Consider the following 18,450-nt stretch of genomic DNA (forward strand, 5'->3'; position numbering starts at 1 on the left):
GGAGGAGGGTTCTGACATTCTCTGTCAGGGCACGTCTCTTCTCTTCTCTCTGTTTGATTCTCATTTTTCCTCTGTTCCCACTCTCCCCATTTTCTACACACCCCGTTCCTCACCTGCCTTTCTGCCTTGCTGGTGTCCACTCACCTCTCTTCATCTTCTCCCTCCTTCACTGTCCCCTGTGGGTGCTTATTTACTGGGACAAATTTCACTTCACATTGACATCTATCTCCTCTCCTCCTTTTAATCACTAGCATCTTCTCCCTGTGTCACTGGAGACAGTGACATTGGAGACAATCCTGTTCTGTCATCGAGCCTTAAATCCTCTCATTTTCAAAATCGATAAACACTTATGAATGCTTAAACTTCATCACACTTAAACCTTAGACCAAGTCTCACAGGACCTATCTAAACTATTAGGCTAGTTAAAGTTTGTTTTGTTTTGTTTTGTTTTGCGGTACGCGGGCCTCTCACTGCTGTGGCCTCTCCAGTTGCGGAGCACAGGCTCCGGACACGCAGGCTCAGCGGCCATGGCTCACGGGCCCAGCCACTCCGCGGCATGTGGGATCCTCCCGGACCGGGGCACGAACCCGTGTCCCCTGCATCGGCAGGCGGACTCTCAACCACTGCACCACCAGGGAAGCCCTAGTTAAAGTTTTTTGAGATCTAATATTTAAGTTTCCAGACAAAGAATCTACTATATTTGGCAATTTGAGTTTTCATTTTACCCCTAGGTAGTTCACGTGACTAACTGAAATTTATATCATGTTGGATGTCTGCTGCCTTGCACAAGAAAAAGCCCACTGCACCTGAAGAAAGTAGTCAGTGTAATTACAGGACTAGGGCTCCTTTAAGGAAGATGGCCTCTGTGTTATGCAGTGTTTTGTTTTTGTTTTATCTTTGTGGATGTCATGACTTGATTCTCCGACCACCTTAATAAAAAGGAGGTTTAGTGTAAGGCTTTAATGGAATTGCGCCTGGAAAGCCCCCGACTCAAAGCTTCTCACTCCCTCTTGTTCTGTCCTGGTGCCTCTACCCGCTCAGCCTCTCGCTCAGGCCAGCCTGCTCCCTCTGTGTTCCCTAGAAGTGCAGGTCGCACAGGTCATCCATCTTTTAAGCTTATGTAATAACCATCCCTCCTGTTGTCTACAGCCCATCCAACTAGGCCGTGTTGTTGGGGTCTTTGAGGGGACCCAACAGATTCTTCCCCATCTGGGTTATGATCCTGGTGAGAAATAGGAAAAAAGACTAAGGAAACCAAAATATCACCTTCATTACTAACAAAGAAGTTGAAGGAGGTACCTTACTATATACTAACAGTGAGCTTTCTTACTCTCAGCCCCAGAATTAGGCAGCTCTGCACAGCCATTCATGGCCACTGCTGGCCTTGGGCAGGTCTCCCACCGCGGGGCAGGGGATGACCTGGGCTCACTGTGAGCAGCGTGTCAAAGGAAAGGCAGAGGGAGGGGCTGGGCTGCACGTGCCGACTTCCTCCTTTCATATAGTTCAGCCGGATAAGGCTCTTCACTGCCGCCGTGGAGCCAGTGAGAGTCGAGGAAGAGACAAGGCATATTATGCCAATGACTGCCCCTCCACATGGAAGGAAACGCCCCCTCAGGTACATTACAGGTCATTAGTCTCCTTAGGAGTGGGCTGCCTTTTGGTCAGGTGCCCACCCCAGTCTAGGTAATGGACATCTCTTCAAAAACAAGAGCCCAAAGTTGATTTCCTGAGCAGAAGCTGGGGGTGGAGCACTTTAACAAGGAACATGGCAGGTATGGGGACTGGCATATCCTGCATTCTGCTTATGACCTCACAATACCACCATCTGCTCCCTGAGTATTCTCTCTGTGACCAGTGAGTTCATTTCTTCATGCCTCAGTTTCCTTATGTAACCCTTGAAAGTCATATTTGATCAGCCATCAATGAGAGAGAGAGAGAGAGAGAGAGAGAGAGAGAGAGAGAGAGAGAAACATTGCTATCAGGGAAGAGACTGAAGCAGATTCAGTCTGTGCTGTTTTACAGGTGACAGGTGTAATAAGCCTCTCCCAGAGAGCGCCACCTTGAGGCTGTCTGAAGGCAGAGTTACCTAAGCAGAGAGACTAACTTTCTCATGGAATGTTTTAGAACAGGGAAGACAGATAGCTTTCATCTCACGCCACCTTCTCTTTATTAGCAGTGGCTGCCTGCAGTCTGTGCCAAGAAAGATTCTGAGACTATATCCCAGCTCAGCAGAAAAGAGTTCTCTGATCGTTACTGATGTGGGTAAGGAGAGTGAAGGCCCTTGAGCCAGCTAGTGGCCACTGTTGATTCAAAGAGAGCATAGGTGGGACTTCCTTCCCTGGAAATACAGCTGCCCCTGCATCAGAAGTAGGAAGTGGGAGCTTCAAGCTGGAGAAGCACCAAATGAGGCTGGGCCACAGGGCCACAAATTTGGATGGTGCAGCAGAAGGGTCTGCAGACTTTTTCTGTAAACGGCCAGATTTTAGGCTTTGTGAGCCATGTATTCCCTGTCTCAGTAACTCAGCTCTGCCATCGTGGTGCCAAAGCAGCATAGACAGTACAGAAAGGAATGGGCATGGTGGTGCCACAGTAAATCTTATTTCACGAAAGCAAACAGTGGGGCATAGTTTGTTGCCTGGTGTAGAGAAGAGACCAAGATCTAGAACTAGAAGATCTAGAACTCTGGAAACTTCCCATGGTACCAGTGTCTAAATCTCCCTCCATCCTCAGCTCTGAAAGACGTCGTTAGGAGCCAACAAAGCATTTGACAGGCAATATTAAGCTCTCCAAATCTAACTTCTTCTCAGGAAAATATTAGCAATGACGTCTACTCAGGAAACTATTTCTCCCAGATACATTCAGAGCCTGCGCAGTGATCCAGTCACGTCCCTTCTTAGGCAGCAGTGGCGTTCCAAAGCCAGCATTTCAGACAGAAGTCTCACACCACCGAAATTACCTGTGAAAATTCCTGCAATCACCTTAAATTAGAATATATCAATACATGGATTGAAAGCCACGAGGTAGACTCAAAGAAGGTGTGAAAGGGAAGTCCACATGCAGATAGATAAGGGCGTCTGTAGGAATGTTCCTTCTTTATAAGAACAGTCTATCCCAGCAGGTGCAGAACTGTAAAGTGCCCTACTTGCCAGAGGGTTCCTCCCATTTTATTTAACATTAAGGCTCCTGTACCTTTGGTTTGCATTAATATCTGTGTTGCTTTTTTGAGAGTTCATATAGTTGAAAGCAAGAGCATAGGTACCTGTCATACGCCCTCAACAATTATATGTCAGACTTCATCCTAAACCTGCTTGTGTGATCATAAGCGCATACACACCATTCATGGAAATGTTATAAAAAACCTGGCATTCCACTTCCTGCCATCTCCTGCTGTCATCATAGGAATGCCTGTCACACTCACACCCCGGGCATTCGGTTTTTTCTTACCAAGGGAGAAGAAATCATTGAGGCAAGTAGGTGTGCATGATACAGCCCCACAGGCTATCTTATGCTATCTTCAATTTTTATAAAATGTGATACAAGGTATTTCAGTAAGATACTCATCCAGCTGCAGTAACTTTCCCAGGTTGCTCAGCTAGTTGGTAACAGAGCGAAGTTTAAATCTCAGCTTCCTCATCTGTGAAATGGGAATAAAAATATGGCAGCCTCACAGGGTTATTGTAAGGAGCAGATTAGTTTTAAAATAACCTAGAATGATCCCTGGCTCAATAAATGTCAGCTGTCATTTTTATCTGAGCTCTTGTCCACAACTCGACTGATTCCATATGGATGGACTCCACTGGCTGCCTGCAAGGTGCCAGATGTAAGATGCCCATCATCTCAGATGAATGAGGGCCACTGATGCAGCAGGAGCTTTGCCTCTCATCCTCAATGAATTATTCCATTTCTGACAGTATAATAACAAGACACAAGAGATGTGATAAGCTTTCTAAATTTACGTGTCACCAAGAAAATGGACCTCCTCTATCTGATTGTCACTTGAAAGAATAATGGAGGAGGATCAAGGGCACAGGGACTGTGAACATTTGAGGAGGAATCTGCTGCTTTATAGAATTTGGTTTGCTTCCACTGACCTCTCCTATCCCAGGGGGAGGGAAAAAAAGACTCAGTTACTCAAAGCAGAGGTCGAAATATTTTAGGATTTATGAGCCATGCTGTTTCTGTCACAAGTCCTCAGCTCTGCCACTGTAGCGCAAAAGCAGCCGTCGACAATCTGTAAATGAATCACTTTGGCTGTGTTCCACTGAAACTTTATTTATGGACACTGAAATTTGAATTTCATGTAATTTTCATGTATCACAAAATATTACTCTGATTTTTTTCCCCAACTGTTTAACAAATGTGAAAACTATTCTTGGTTCCCAGGTGGTACAAAAAGAGGCAGCAAGCTGGGTTTGTCCCCCAGGCCATAGTTTGCTAGCCCTGACAGCACCAGCTGGAGAGTCAGATACGTCATGGTGCACTGGTTGTTTGACTGAACAAATTATCTCACATGTCTGGACCTCAGTTTCCTCTAATGAGAACAAGAGACTTATCCTAAAGGAGCCCTGGGATTCCTTCTAGCACTAAAAGGCCAAGGCTGTGTGGTTGTCATGTGGTTTTACAGTCAGACAAACCTGGGTTCTAGTCCTGGTTCAGCCTGTGATTTGCTGGGGTATGTTGGGCAAGTTCCTAAGCCTCCCGGTGCCTCGGTCGCCTCATCTGTAAAGTGGGGATAAAAATGATGTCAACTTTAGGGTTGCTGTGAAGATTCAACTGATAGGACACTTGTGAACCCCTTTAGTCACTTGTCCAAAAAACATTTATTATACCTAGTATATCCTGAATAAGTGCTAACTATTGTATTCTTTTTAAAAAAAGCTGAATTCCTATTAATATAATACTTTTTAAATGACAGCTTCTATACCCTTTGACTAGAGAGTGGTTTTCTTCACAGCCCTGTGATAAAAAGCTGGCCTGAGTGGCAGGGAGGGGCTGCACCTTTTGAACAAAGCCCTGTAATTTGTATCCACTACTGTTGTCTTCTCTCCACGTAATGAAAGCAAAGAACAAATTCTGATAAATTAACCTGGCATCTCTGTATACAGCTCTCTCACTCCACCCAGTGGCAGGAAGTCAGTGGTAAATCATGCAGAAGAGGTGGAGAATTTTTAAAGATTTTAATAATTATTGTTATTCTTTTTATAATATCCTCTACCAATAGAGCAAGATTCCATTTTAAAATCTGTCTCCTTTGACTCTCTATGTATTGCTGTTTTTAAGGCATGCAGTTGGTAGGTAATGATTTAGCTGAGTGGCTTTCAACAGGCAGATATGAAGAAATGCCTAAAGTTTGACCAGCATGAGTTGATCAGTTAACTGTATAGGTGGTTATTAAAAGTGTTGTCCTTCAGCCTCATTAAAAAGCAATGCAGCATTTAATAAATATTAGAGCATGTCAGCAGTGCAGTTTAAATGTGGGGAAGAGATCAATTTCCTTTGTAATTGGGTGCACAGGCATAAGAGGACTCACAGTCTGTTTGGAACTCTTGATTCTGTGTCACAGTTTAAAGCAGCTATGATGGGTTTTATTTAGAAATAAAGACTGGGGAGGGAATGGGAGATGTCAGCCACTTGGTGAATCAAGAAGAAACTAACCTGAAATGCTCACATACTATCATTAACAAAAGGAATCCGCAAACGAGCAAGGTTCCCTCTGTTCCTCTTTTCTTTTCCAATGACCTCATTTCAATGACTGCTGTTTTTCTTTCTAACCCTCTTCTCTGTGCATCCCCACTTCCCCTTCCAGCTGCACTCTCCACAGGAACCAGGAAGCGACTTGTAATTCCTCTGCAAGGCAGGGTCCGTGGGCAGCAGGGCCTGCCCTGGCTTTGCTTCTCCCTGGCCTGTCCCTAGCCCTGCCGGCCGAGCAGAAACCAGTCAGGGTGCGGGAAGGGAGATGCTGGCAGGGTCAGGGTAGGGCTGCTGCAGAAGGGACTTGGCAACCTCACTTGTTTTCCCCTCACTCTCTGTTTGACTCTTTGTCTCTCATTCTCTTAGTTGTCTCCATCTCTAGTCTCCTCTTTCATCCTTTCTGCCTCTCTCTCTGTCTCTCTTTTTTTTTTTTTTTTGTCTCTTTCCCTTTCTCCCTCTCTGTCTCTCTTGTCTCTCTGTGTGTCTCTCTCCTGCCTCTCTTTCTGTTTCTTTCTTTTCGACTCTCCTGCCTCGGGCTCTGCCATGCCTTCTGTCTCATCTGGTCTCTGTCTGTGTGTGCTTCTCTCTTTCCTGCCTCTGTTTCTGACACCCCCACACACACCTCACGTGACAGATTTGCATCTGACCAAGGCCCCTCTGTGTGTGCCCCCTTCCTCCTCATACTCCTGTGCCCGAGCTTCATATTTCAGGGCGAGGTTCTCTTCCAAAACTGCTTGGTTCTGAGCATGCCTAGTATGTGCTTAATAATTAAGGCTGTAATTAAAGTGTAACTGCAAGTATAATTAAAATTCACTTTAGTGGATCCTGGAATGGTGAAGCGATTAGGCATTTTGATATGGCCCTGCAGGAGTAGCTGGAGGGAGAGAAGGGCCCTGTGTTTGTGTGGCGCTGCCCTGCCCTCTCTTACCCTGGCCCCGCTGGCTGGTTGTTAACCTTGAGCACAGCAGCCTCTTGTGCCTGGGCGGCCGGCAGTGGCAGCAGCTTGGAGTCCTCCCTCAAGGGCACTCAGTACAGCCAGTTAATACATGGACCTTCTTAGAGAAAGAGGCCACGACAGAAGCCCCTGAGAACTTAGAGAAAGCTCAGGAGCAACCCTCCTCATTTTCTCTCAGGCCATTTGCGTTTTGATTTCAACCCCCTGAAAAAGTGTTACTTGGGGGTGTTGGGTCAGCAAGGTGATCAGAAGAGGACTCACCCACACTTGCTGCCGCCTTGAGCACACTTTGTATGGATGAGCCCATCTGTAGTTATTCAGTCCATCTACAGACACATCCTGCGTGTGGGATACTGTGCTGAGCCTGGAGGTACGTAGTGAGCAAGGCTGACCAAGTGGCAGCCCTCATGAAGCGTATGCTTAGTGGGGACAAGAGCAACATCAATAAGCAGTCCAAATAGTGCTGTGGTTTTAGCTGTACAGAGTATTCTAGAAGCTCATTTTACAATCCCCTACGCTGGATTGGGGGTTGGGCTGTGGTGACAAGAAGGCATCCCCAAAGAAATGTCATTTAAACAGGTAGCTCATGGACGTATGGTGTCTGCCCAGCAGAGAGGGCAACAGAGCTCCGGGTTGGAGGGCACAGCAGGCCAAAGCCGCAGCTTGTCTGTAGGTTCACAGATTTCTTTGGTCAGTCATTTTCCCCCTTGGGAATATCTGGTGCTAAGTTGGGTGCTGAAGAGGGGATTAATTAAGGAACTGGTTAGTTGGTTATATCAATCCATTTATCCCTCCCCCCAAAAAGTGATCAGGAGCTTATTTCAACCATACACATGGGAAGGAACTCAGCTAAACATGAACAAACAGCTCTTTCAGTGGGCAGGAACCATAATAAAGTTGGCCCTCAGGAAGAGGAGGGTCTGACTTGGAGGCAGACCTCAGGAACATCATTCTAGCACTTGTCTCTTCACTTGACTTTTTTACCCTCTGAGTATTTGCACAGCCTTTCTCTTATCTGCTTCCTTGTGACTGGTAAGTCCTTTTCATGCTACTACTTTCTATTTCATGGAAACTACTCATTGAGATTCTCTGGAGAGCGAATCTAATTGGACAAGCTAATGACCATGGTCTGTGTTTGGACCACCCTTCGATCAGGTGCAGTCAGTGTCTTGGGAACAATCAAGGTCCGCCTTGGGACAGAGAATATCCCGAGGTCCCTCATAGAGCAGGGGACAGTGGGGATGGAAGGTTTAGCCAGAAGGGGAGATTGGAAAGAGGAGACATCCTCGTTGTATGTGTTCCTTGTTCTTAAATAACTTATAGCCTCACTGAGGTTCAGATGATCTCATGCATGGGAAAGTGCTGTGTGTTTTAAATGTCAAACAGGAGTCACCAGGAAATCAAAATAGAGTCTGAAAAGCAAAGGATTTTGAAACCAAATCCTGCCAATCAGTCACTAAGCCTCAGTGCTCTTGGCTTTAAAAAAAAAAAAAAAAAAAAAACTGATTTATAAACACCCAACTCACAAGTTCATTTAGAAACATCGAACTCACAGAGTCCTTGTAAGGGTCAAATAAAGTAATGTGGGAGGACTTTGTAAATCAGAGATTTTTTTTATTGTTGTTATGATGATGATGACGTATTTACAAAATCATAAGAAGGACTTATTCTATAGCGTGGATGTTTCAAGCATTGTTGAATGCTCATTGCACTGCTTACTATTACTAGCCATGCTCGCTAGACTAGCCTTTAACTTTTTTGCGCCTCAGTCCTCTCCTCTATAAAAGGAAGATAATAATAGAAGCTATCTCAGAATTGCTACTGAAGAACAAAGGAGCTAGTGTACTTAGAACCCCAGAACAATGTGTGACCCATGCTAAGTGATAGCTGCTATTATTGCTTTTATTATTATTACGGCTACTACTAGCACAGCTAATTCAGTCCAGTTAGACAGAGCTTGGCAGGCATGGGTGAGACCTGTACCCACAGGAGGAATCACATGGCGGAAAGGTAGCTTCGAAGGTGAGGAATGTTCAGGCAGGTGAGACTGCCTCTTGGGGTGATGCATGGGGATCTTGGGAGCTGTGTATTGAGAAAGGGAGAGGGAGAAGAGCCTTTTGTATCTTAACATAGATTTCTTCCCTGGCAGGTTGGAGGCCAGGTGGAGAGTGAGTGCTAGTCCATGTCTCTGTTGAAGGAGATAAACATTTCCATATTTAACTTGCATTGACCTCCTGGTGCAAAGACTGATTCGATTCTGTGTCTGTCAGGACTTTGATTCACGCTGCGTCACTACTGCATGAAGGCGCTGCCTACAGGTTAACGTTGGAATCCCTTAGCTTGGTACCCAGCACCTCCCACAGCGTGATCCTCTGTCCTACTTTTTTTTTTTTTCGCGGTACGCGGGCCTCTCACTGCTGTGGCCTCTCCCGTTGCGGAGCACAGGCTCCAGATGCGCAGGCTCAGCGACCATGGCTCAGGGACCCAGCCACTCCATGGCATGTGGGATCCTCCCGGACTGGGGCACGAACCCGTGTGCCCTGCATCGGCAGGCAGACTCTCAACCACTGCGCCACCAGGGAAGCCCCTCTGTCCTACTTTTCAACCTCTGGGACCTTGGCTGAAACTTTACCAAATGAATCAAAATGCATACTGAGGTTGTTCTTAATGAAATAATAAATCTTCACATCTGCATCTGTGTGAAACAAATTGCCCCGAAATTTAGCTGATTAACCTAAGGAACATTGATCATCTCGAAGTTTCTGTGGTAGGGAATCCAGGGCTGGCTTAGCTGGGTCCTCTGACTCAAGGTCTGTCACAAGTACAATCACATTGTTGCAGCCTGGGGTCCTGTCGCAGCCTGCCTTGGGGAGGGTCGCCTCCAGGCACACTCACATGGTTGTTGACAGGATGCAGCTCCTCATGGGTTGTTGGAATGAAGCCCTCAGTTCCTCCTTGGCTTTTGGCTGGAGGCTGCCCTGAGTTCCTTGCCTCGTGAGCTTCTCCATAGAGCAGCCCATCGCCCACAGCGTGGAAGTTGGCTTCGTCAGAGTGAACACACAGAAAGTGGATTTCATCTCCGAAGTGACCTTCCATTACTTTTGCTATATTCTTGTTCATTAGAGGCAGGTCACTGGCTCCAGCCCACACTCAAGGGGCGTGAGCACCAAGAAGTCGGGATCAATCATTTGGGAGCCATTTTAGAAGCTGCCTCCCACCCTTACAAAGTAGTATATTAGTTAAAGTAATGCTCACTCCCGTAACAACAGTATGTGCTGAAATGTCAGAGGCAACATACTAGAAGTTTCTTTCTCATTCATATAAAGTCGGAGAGGGTGAGTGAGCCAGGTGCTGTGCTCTACAGGGTTACTCAAGCATCCGCGCTGAGGGAGTCGTTGTCATCTGAAAAAAGTGTCTTCCAAGGTTGTCTTAGCTGACAGCATTCCAGAAGACAGACAAGGAAAACCAAGAGAGAGGGAATATAGAGAGTACCAATGGAGATGTTATGGGCATGTTTTTCATTCCTGCTCACAGTGTATTGGCCAAAACTCAGTCACATGAGCCTCCCATCTGCGAGGGGACCCGGGAAACGCAGTTCCTGTTCGAGCAGCCACTTCCCAGCAGTAGCTCTCCCCCCCGTAGCAGAGGATCATGGATCTTTGGAAGACAGCCAGCCATGACTGCCACAGAGACTTTGCCTTTTACAGAATGCTTTCACATGTGTTATTTCATTTGCTTCTCATGTCAACCTGTGCTACCAGCAATATTACCTCATTTTAAAGACAGGAAAACAGACCAGCATGTCGTTAGAACATAATTAAAGAGAGCAGGATTCAAGTACCATCTCTGCCTCTTACAACCTGTGTGACTATGGAGAAGTTCCCCTGTGAACCTCTCTGTGCCTCAGTTATCTCATCTGTGAAACAGGGACAATGGGATTTATTCATAGTCATTGTAAAGTTTTCATATGCCCCATGTAAGTCACTTAGCATTATATCTGGTGTGCAAGATTAGCATTGCACTGGTATGCAAGTGCTTAATCAGTATTAGTTATGAGGAAGATGGTCACAGTGTTATGTCTGGAGATAAAGAAGTTGAGGCGCAAAGGAGTTAAATGATTTACCCCAAATTATGCAGCTAATAGAGTGGCCAGCCAGGATGGGTGGCTGGGAATTTTAGGTAACAACTTCCCTACCTTTCAAGTTCTTGCTTGCCCTAGAGGCCATTGGTCAGATTCCTGTGTAAAGTTGCAGTGAGTCAGCCTTGACCCGAAGACACAGTGCCCAGTGTCCCCTTCACCGTGGCTCTGGTGGACCCAGGGTCCCGGGAAAGTCAACACTGCACCACCTTCTCACCTCATCTGCTCCTCCTTAACTTGGCCTTTGCCTTTTTGTATGAAACATGCTGACCGAGCACCTCCTCTTAATTTATACTCTGAGGTCCTCCAAGGCCTATATTTCAAGGTCTTTGTTTATAAATAGGCTCTGTCTTGCTAACTAGATGAAAGCACGGGAGATGATGTAAGGTGAGATGTTTCGTTAAGACACTTAAATTTTATCACATTTCTCCCAGGGGCTTGTTCACACTGAAAGAAGAGAAAAGCATTTTGCATGTTAAATATTCATCGAAGAACACATTTGGGTAGCTTGGCCCGCAAATGCTACAGATCCACAAGGAATGGCCAAGAGACATCATCAGAGGCTACAATGTTCATTTTCATGGCATCTGAACTTTTTGTTATATAGAGTGGGGAAGAAGCATAAATGGACCCATTGAATACTGTCATTGTCTCCAAGCAGTGGATTCATGGCCTTAGGTGGGCAGATTCTCTGAACTTCAGATCTCAGATTAGGTCACAACTCAGACCCTTCGTTTCAAGAGATCATTAAGACAAAAGACTTCTGGAATGGGCCAAAACCACATTAAGTCCACTTGAGTGTGGATTATCAGCAGAAATTTCAGCTTCTATCAGTAAAAAATGTCCATTAGCCTCTTGCAAGTCCTATCTTTCATCTTTTCTTCTAACTGGACCATCACTTGATACAGATCTTGTCACATCATCTTTCCCACCAATGACATTGATTAGAACCTGAATTTAATTTACTTCCTTGTGAAAAGCCACAGATAGATTAGTCCTGAGCATCCTCATGTATTACTGCCAGTACTCCATACCATCCCAACGCCTTGATTTACCATTCTCTTGCTCATTTTTTGTACATAACTTTTTCTTTAGATTCCGTATTCAGACTATTCAATCAAGGGATAAATCCATTTCAGAATATTTTCCTCTTTCAAACTAGTTGAAGAAGATGTTGTTAATCTTTCTTTGTTCACAGTCTTCTAAGAACCTCATATTTCCATTTTTTTTAAATGCCAGAGAAAATATAGGCAGTATCTTTTTTAATGCCAGGAATTTGAGGTGAAAAGAGGAAAAAAATAAGTTTGTCATCTGGATGTATCTAAATAGCCAGATCTGGATCATAAAAAGCTGAACTGAGTTGTAATTAAATGGTGTTAGGAGACTCGGGCATTCCATGATTTCAGATTGTACGAAACTTCCTGGGGCACCACCTCCAGTTCCATCTCAGTGACTGTACACCATCCCCCCACCCCCTTCCAGGAACCAATGTCCATGAGGCCCAGAACATTCTCAGTAACAGCGGACTCCCCATTACTTCGGCCGCCGACCTGGAGGATGCAGCCAAGAAAGCTGTGGCCAGCGTGGCTCAGAAGTGATGTCTTTGTCCTGATCCCTTGGAAGAAGAAGTGCATTTACCCATAAAAAGCGATGGTTCTCTCATCACTGTGAACAAAATGGTTATCCCACTGGGGAAAAAATGGGGAAGGGAGGAGCAAGAATCACTGTATAAAAAACTCCAATCTGTATTTTCTTGAATATCTAGACAGCCTAAATAATCTGATTTCCCTTATAGTCTTCATTAAATTAATGCCCTGCATTCTAATACTTCCCTGTCATGGTGAGCTAGCTCGGTAGGCATTATTTTGCCAACTTTGGGGAGCAGTCTATGTGGCCAACCAGTGTGCATGTGAGATCAGGCCCTGGTTCATTTACAACAATTTTGGTGAACATTTCGTCCTGTGTAATAAAATAAATAAATCAATCAATCAATCACGGGCTGTAAAAAAAATCAGACAAGATTACATTTAACAGTTTTACCACCAAAAGGTGCAGCTAAGACATTGAAACAAATAGGTGTTATAAACTGCAACAGTTTTTACAATTTCCAACTCCAACATGTTTAGAAAATCCATAAATATTACAAAATATATTTTACAATGAAAGATCTGCAGTCAGTACCCCATACATGTATCCTACCATTTGCCTTAATATTGAATATACTGTTTACCTCACACTAAAAATAAAGCCAGAAGCCTTATTTGTGATTTTGGAGTAGAAGTTTCCCTTTTAATATCAAAACTGAAGAAGGTTGATTCTTATGGAAATCTCTGACTCTCATTTCAAGATGAGATAACACTGAAAATTAAATTACGCTGTGAGTGTCTCTGTCTTCTCTCCCCTCCCATTTTCCCTCAGAATCTACCACCTGGGAAAATGTAATTGGGAGAATGTGGCTTTTTTTGCAGCATCCATTTTTATGGTGGGAATGTGATTTAGGTTTTTGTTTAAATTTTGGTAAATTTTTATCTGTACAGAAATTCAAATAAAATCCTCTGTTTTGTAAACTCTAATATCTGTGTTTCTTATTTTAATCAATTTTATTCCTCAAACAATTTTTTTCTTTTACTAAGACACTAGCCTTAGTATGTTAGGCATATCTCCAAAGTTAGAAAATTTGGGTTGTCCCAGGATTATTCCAGTTCTACTCAACTTTATCAGCAACCATATCTGTTAAGAGATTATTTAATGAAAGAATGAACATTGTATACACACCAGAAGCCCAGGTAAGTGCCACAGATGTCTAATAGGTTAAAATGTGACCTCAGTTTGCCTAAGGAAATATACAGACATAACCTCCTCCCATATATGAGGCTCAGGTGCCAACATTAACAGTTTTCTTCTCAATGTACAAATGTGTCACAGACCAAACCTTTTCATTGGTCTTTTTTTTTTTTTAACCAGTTTTTACATTGTTCTCATAAATTTCATATCTGGACAAAAGTTTAAAAGTCATTATTTTATAGATCCATATTTGCCGTGGAGAAAGAGCTCATTTGATAGATCAGTCTTATGTCCTTTCTTAATTGTTATGCAATGCATAAAAAATATTAACAGTGTCTTTTTAAGTGTGGTTTGGTTTTTGATAGATTAACTAGTTAGTATTGTAAAAGAAATAATGTATAATTTAGACAAAAACTACATATTTGACTCTTTGGCCCTTTGTAAAAGCTTGTGTTCACATGGCTGTACATATTGATGTTTCTAATCAATACAGTTTGGAGGAGGGGATAAAGAAATTAAATCATTCATGTGATTATTTTATAACAGGGTTAATAACAAGCAAATAGCCCTTTATTTTCAAATAAGTGGGAAGCTTTATTTTCTTGGAAGCTCAAAGTATTGAGTTTATGTTGCTTGCATAGTATCCCTGTTGCTCAGCACAGTATAGCTTCCATAAATTTTTATGGAATGAATTTCTGGTGTGTGCGTAGCCACAGCTATACTGAGTACAGAGTAGAAGTGGGGGCACTTGGTGTTGGTTGTGGATCTGAAGTCCATACATTACCTCCTCCAGGGTGCCCTACATTTTCTGACCTTCTGGTGTCCCCTTCGAGTCTTTGTCTCAGCTGTACTGTATGTAAGGGTGAAAAATAATTTCCTTTAAATTTGATTAGTGTTTGTTAAACTTGGCCCTATCCTAAGCAAGAATATCCATGAAAGGAGGTGACAGTGTAAACACGGTACTCAGTATCCAAGAAGCTTGAAAAGTAGTACACACTTTTTTACCCAAACTGCTTTGCACATAAGATTTTAATGGATTTGCTAGTCTACCATGTCTGTCTCCTAGAACCAGCATCAGATTTAGAGGAGATTAAAGTCCTGACCCTTTCACTTACCAACATTCACTTCTTTGGGTTGAATAATCTCTCATATTTGTATAGATTCTCTTGTAGTGGCACAAAACTAACTCAAGCTTAAGAAAAACGCTTTCTTTAAAAAAAAAGAAATAGTAATTATGTAATTACAATTTGTTCTTGTAATTACAAAAGGCAGATGTTTTGGGTTACAGTTAAGGCTAGATCTGGAAACTCAGAGCCTCAGAACGTGAACTCTGCATCTCATACCAGCTTGTCTCTGTGCTGGTTTCATTCTCAGGCAGCCCATTTCCACAAGGTGCAAAATGGCTGCTGGCCATCCCAGGTACATATTCTCAAGCTTAGCATCCCTAAGGGAGAAGGAGTGGGGCAGGGGGCAAGAAAGAGTAAAGGATGGAAGAAAAGGAGGGTGGGAGGGAGAGGGAGAAGGAGAGGGGGAGAGAGAGAGAGAAGAGAGGGAGGGAGGAAGGAAGGAAGGGAGGGAGGGAGGAAGGAAGGAAGAGAGGAAAGGTAGGAAAGAAGGAAAGGGGAGGGAAGGAAGGAAGGGAAGAAGGAAGAGAAAGGAGGAGGGTGAGGTTGGTTCTCTCCTGGTAATTCTAAGACACATTCCAGAATTGAGATGATCAACTTTAGGTCAGGAACCTATCCCTGAACCAGTCCTCTGGCCAGGAGTTTACAGGGCTCTGATGAGTCCAGACTGGGTTAAATACCCACTTGTTGGCCTGAGAATGAGACCACCCTCACCCAAACTACCAGAGCTGAGAGTAAGAAATGGAGAGGTAATTCCATAAGGAAATTGGGTATCCAAATAAGAAGAAGCAGTGTTTTCTGGAAAAGAAAAATAAAAGATGATAACCACAGTCATCAACCATAGAGCAAAGATGTTGAACCAATTGTTCTGTAAAGACTGTTCCAACTCTGAAATGTCATGATTTTATTCTATTAATTTCTCACCATTTCTTTGGAGTCCATTCTTACCCATGCATACAGGTTACCAGGTTTTTTGAATAGATGCTGCTTGAATCATCTAAATATTTGACTTTGATTTATTTGTCTTGAACAGTAATGTCCACATAAGAAGTAATGGCGTTGAGGCACTTTGCTCAATTTTAGTTTTCTATTTAAGTTGTAATTCAACTCATGAATTAATAGCCAGGAAATTTTAAATGACCTGACTGGATCTGTGAATCACTTTTAGTTAGTTATTTTACAGTTTATATGCTATGTCCATCCCTCTCAGTTTGCTTTCAGCAAGAAAAATGATTATCATCCTAAAGAATTATTTTATTTTTATTCAAGGTTTTAATAAAATGAGAGGAAAAATTATGTTTTGACATTTCTAAATTAAATATTTAAAAATCTGATTATTTGCAGGATACAATATATGTTCAAATAATTAAATGAAAAATCATATAATAGTGATTAAAAAAAAAACATTGTGAGGAAGAGCAAGAAAGGCTATGTTCTTCCATATCCTTCTAGATCTGGAGTTGGCAAATTAAGGCCCGAGGGACTATTTAGTAAATAAAGTTTTATTGACACACAGCCATGCCATTTATTTGCATTTTGTCTATAGTTGCTTTCATGCTACACTAGCAGAGTTAAGTAGCTGTGATAGAAATTTTCTGGCCCTAGAATATTTACTTGTTGGCCCTTCACAGAAAAAGCTTGCCAGCCCCTTCTCTATATATATTACCCTCAAAATGACAGCACAGATGATTGTTTCCAAACCTGGGAAAGGCAGATTTAGGCATTAAAGTGAAACATGAATAAATAGGAAATATGATCTTCGACCTTTGCATTTTAAACCCTGTGAAAACTGACTAGTCTGCAAAAGGCCATTTGCCAATGAAAACCTTTTAAATTATGTTAATTTGCTTCTTTGCATCACCACAAGAACTGCCTGTACATAGCTCTTTGTGCGTCTGAACATATGCTATTCTTAACTACTTACAGGTGTATTGGAATAATATCAAATCATGGCTATGAATACTGAACTCCCAAAGAGCTATACCTATCTAGTCATACTCAAAGTGGTCCTTGCTAGAGAATGTTTTGTGCATAATTTAATCTTAGGGTCCTGGGAAGATGAGAAGAAAGCAAAGGAAAAAGTGATTTCGATGCACCTGATCCCTACAATATTGTTGTAAAGGCATTATTTCATTTTATCTTTGGGGAAACATAGTGATACAAAGTTGCTCTGCTAAAGTTACATAGTTAGTGGCAAAAATTTAGGCTTCTGGACTTCTGGTTCTTGTGAAATTCTGTCACTTCTAGTGCATCTTTGCCCAGTAGAACTTCCTGTGATGATGGCAGTGATAAGTTGGTGCCGTCCATTATACAGCCACATATGACCATTAAGCACAGAGAACTGAATTTTAAAGACTATTTAATTTCAAATAATTATTAGTCACTTGTTGCTGGTAGCTACCATTTTGGACAGCACGGCTCTATAGTCTAAATCTACTGTTTTTTTATGCATTACTTTCACATCAGAGGAGCTCACATTGATTCAGTGCTTCCTTTGTTCCAGGAACTTTACAGCTGTTGTCTTAATTAGTCCTCTTAGCATCCCTGTGAATCTATCATTCCTCTATTACAGATGAGTTGTTTTACAGGTGGTATGTATCTCAGGGCAGGTAAGAACATGACTAAGAACACAATACCGATATGTGACTGATCAGGCTTGAAGTCTGATATTCTGAATCCAAAGCTAGTGCTTTTTGTTTTAAACCTGTCAGGACCCAAATCCAGTATAGTTATGCTGCTGATAGCATTGGATAATTTGAAAGAATGTTAGAGGCAAAGATGTTTAGCACCTGGGTGCTTGAATCGTTTGCCTTTTTAGTGTACCTTATACCTTGGGAAGGAAAATTTTAAAGCTGAAAGATCGTCCTGTGCAGTTGGACAAGTTGTATAGACTATAATGGGAATGGCACCTTTCCACACTCACACAGTAAGACATAAGGCAGGGGCTATTTTCTAGGAACCTAATTCCAAGTGCCTTTTTGTTAATTCATTGCCTTCCCTGATACACAAAATGATGACCACCCACAAGACAAAAGGCAGAGGGGCAGGAAGGGTGAAGGCTGGAGAGAGTATTATCATAGAAGTAGGAGAAAATTTAGATAGAAGTATCATTATTATTCTGGAAAATTTAGGTCCAGAAGTCTCGTCTCATATTTTAATATTCAAAATAGGCCAGTTGCAATTCTTAGGTACCTTATGCCAAACATCACAAATCAATTAGATTTTATATATGGAAAAATATATCCTTTTTCTTGTTCCTCTCTTGTGTGTGCAGAGGCAGTGTGTGGTGGCATGTTTTTTGTTTGTTTGTTTGTTTTAACTGGGAGCCCTTCTAGCTCTTTTCCTAGCTACAGAAGAAAGAAATGAAATACAGTCATTATGTAACAGTTATTTAGAGATCTGTTCTCAAAGATCAGACAGAAGCTGGGATAGACTGGAAGATTTGGAGGTTCTTATTTGGAGTTAATTTTCAGTTGTCTTTTAATGTTGACTATTCATGTACTCTAAATCCTTATAATTATTTCCCCTGAGGGGTTTAAAAGACCTTGTATTAAGAGCACAAGCTACAAAGACTAGATAAACTGCAATCTATTAAAATAAAGAAATTGTTTGCAGAAAGTTTTTCCAGAGAGTGGAAGCAACCCAAATGTCCGTCAGCCAATGACTGGATAAAAGAAATGGGGTATATCCATGTTCATGAATAGAAAGGAGTGAAGTACAGGAATACTACAGCATGGATGAATCTTGAAAGCATTAAA

At 42.6% G+C, this 18,450-nt stretch overlaps 1 protein-coding gene across 4 annotated transcripts in view; it reads left to right on the plus strand.

The window, feature by feature from the left end:
- Positions 1–18,450, plus strand: part of SUCLG2 (succinate-CoA ligase GDP-forming subunit beta) — a 306,029-nt gene that overhangs the window by 241,113 nt on the left and 46,466 nt on the right. For 2 of the 4 annotated variants that reach the window (XM_082638971.1, XM_082638973.1), the window contains exon 11: positions 10,181–12,254. The exons of 1 other annotated variant lie outside the window; for it this stretch is intronic. In XM_082638971.1, coding sequence (XP_082495097.1) covers positions 10,181–10,326 — 146 coding nt within the window. In that variant the 3' untranslated portion in view covers positions 10,327–12,254. One more of the 4 variants, XM_082638972.1, reaches the window with a different exon arrangement.

This window comes from Mesoplodon mirus, assembly GCF_964341445.2.
Source record: "Mesoplodon mirus genome assembly, chromosome: 12".
NCBI lineage: Eukaryota > Metazoa > Chordata > Mammalia > Artiodactyla > Ziphiidae > Mesoplodon > Mesoplodon mirus.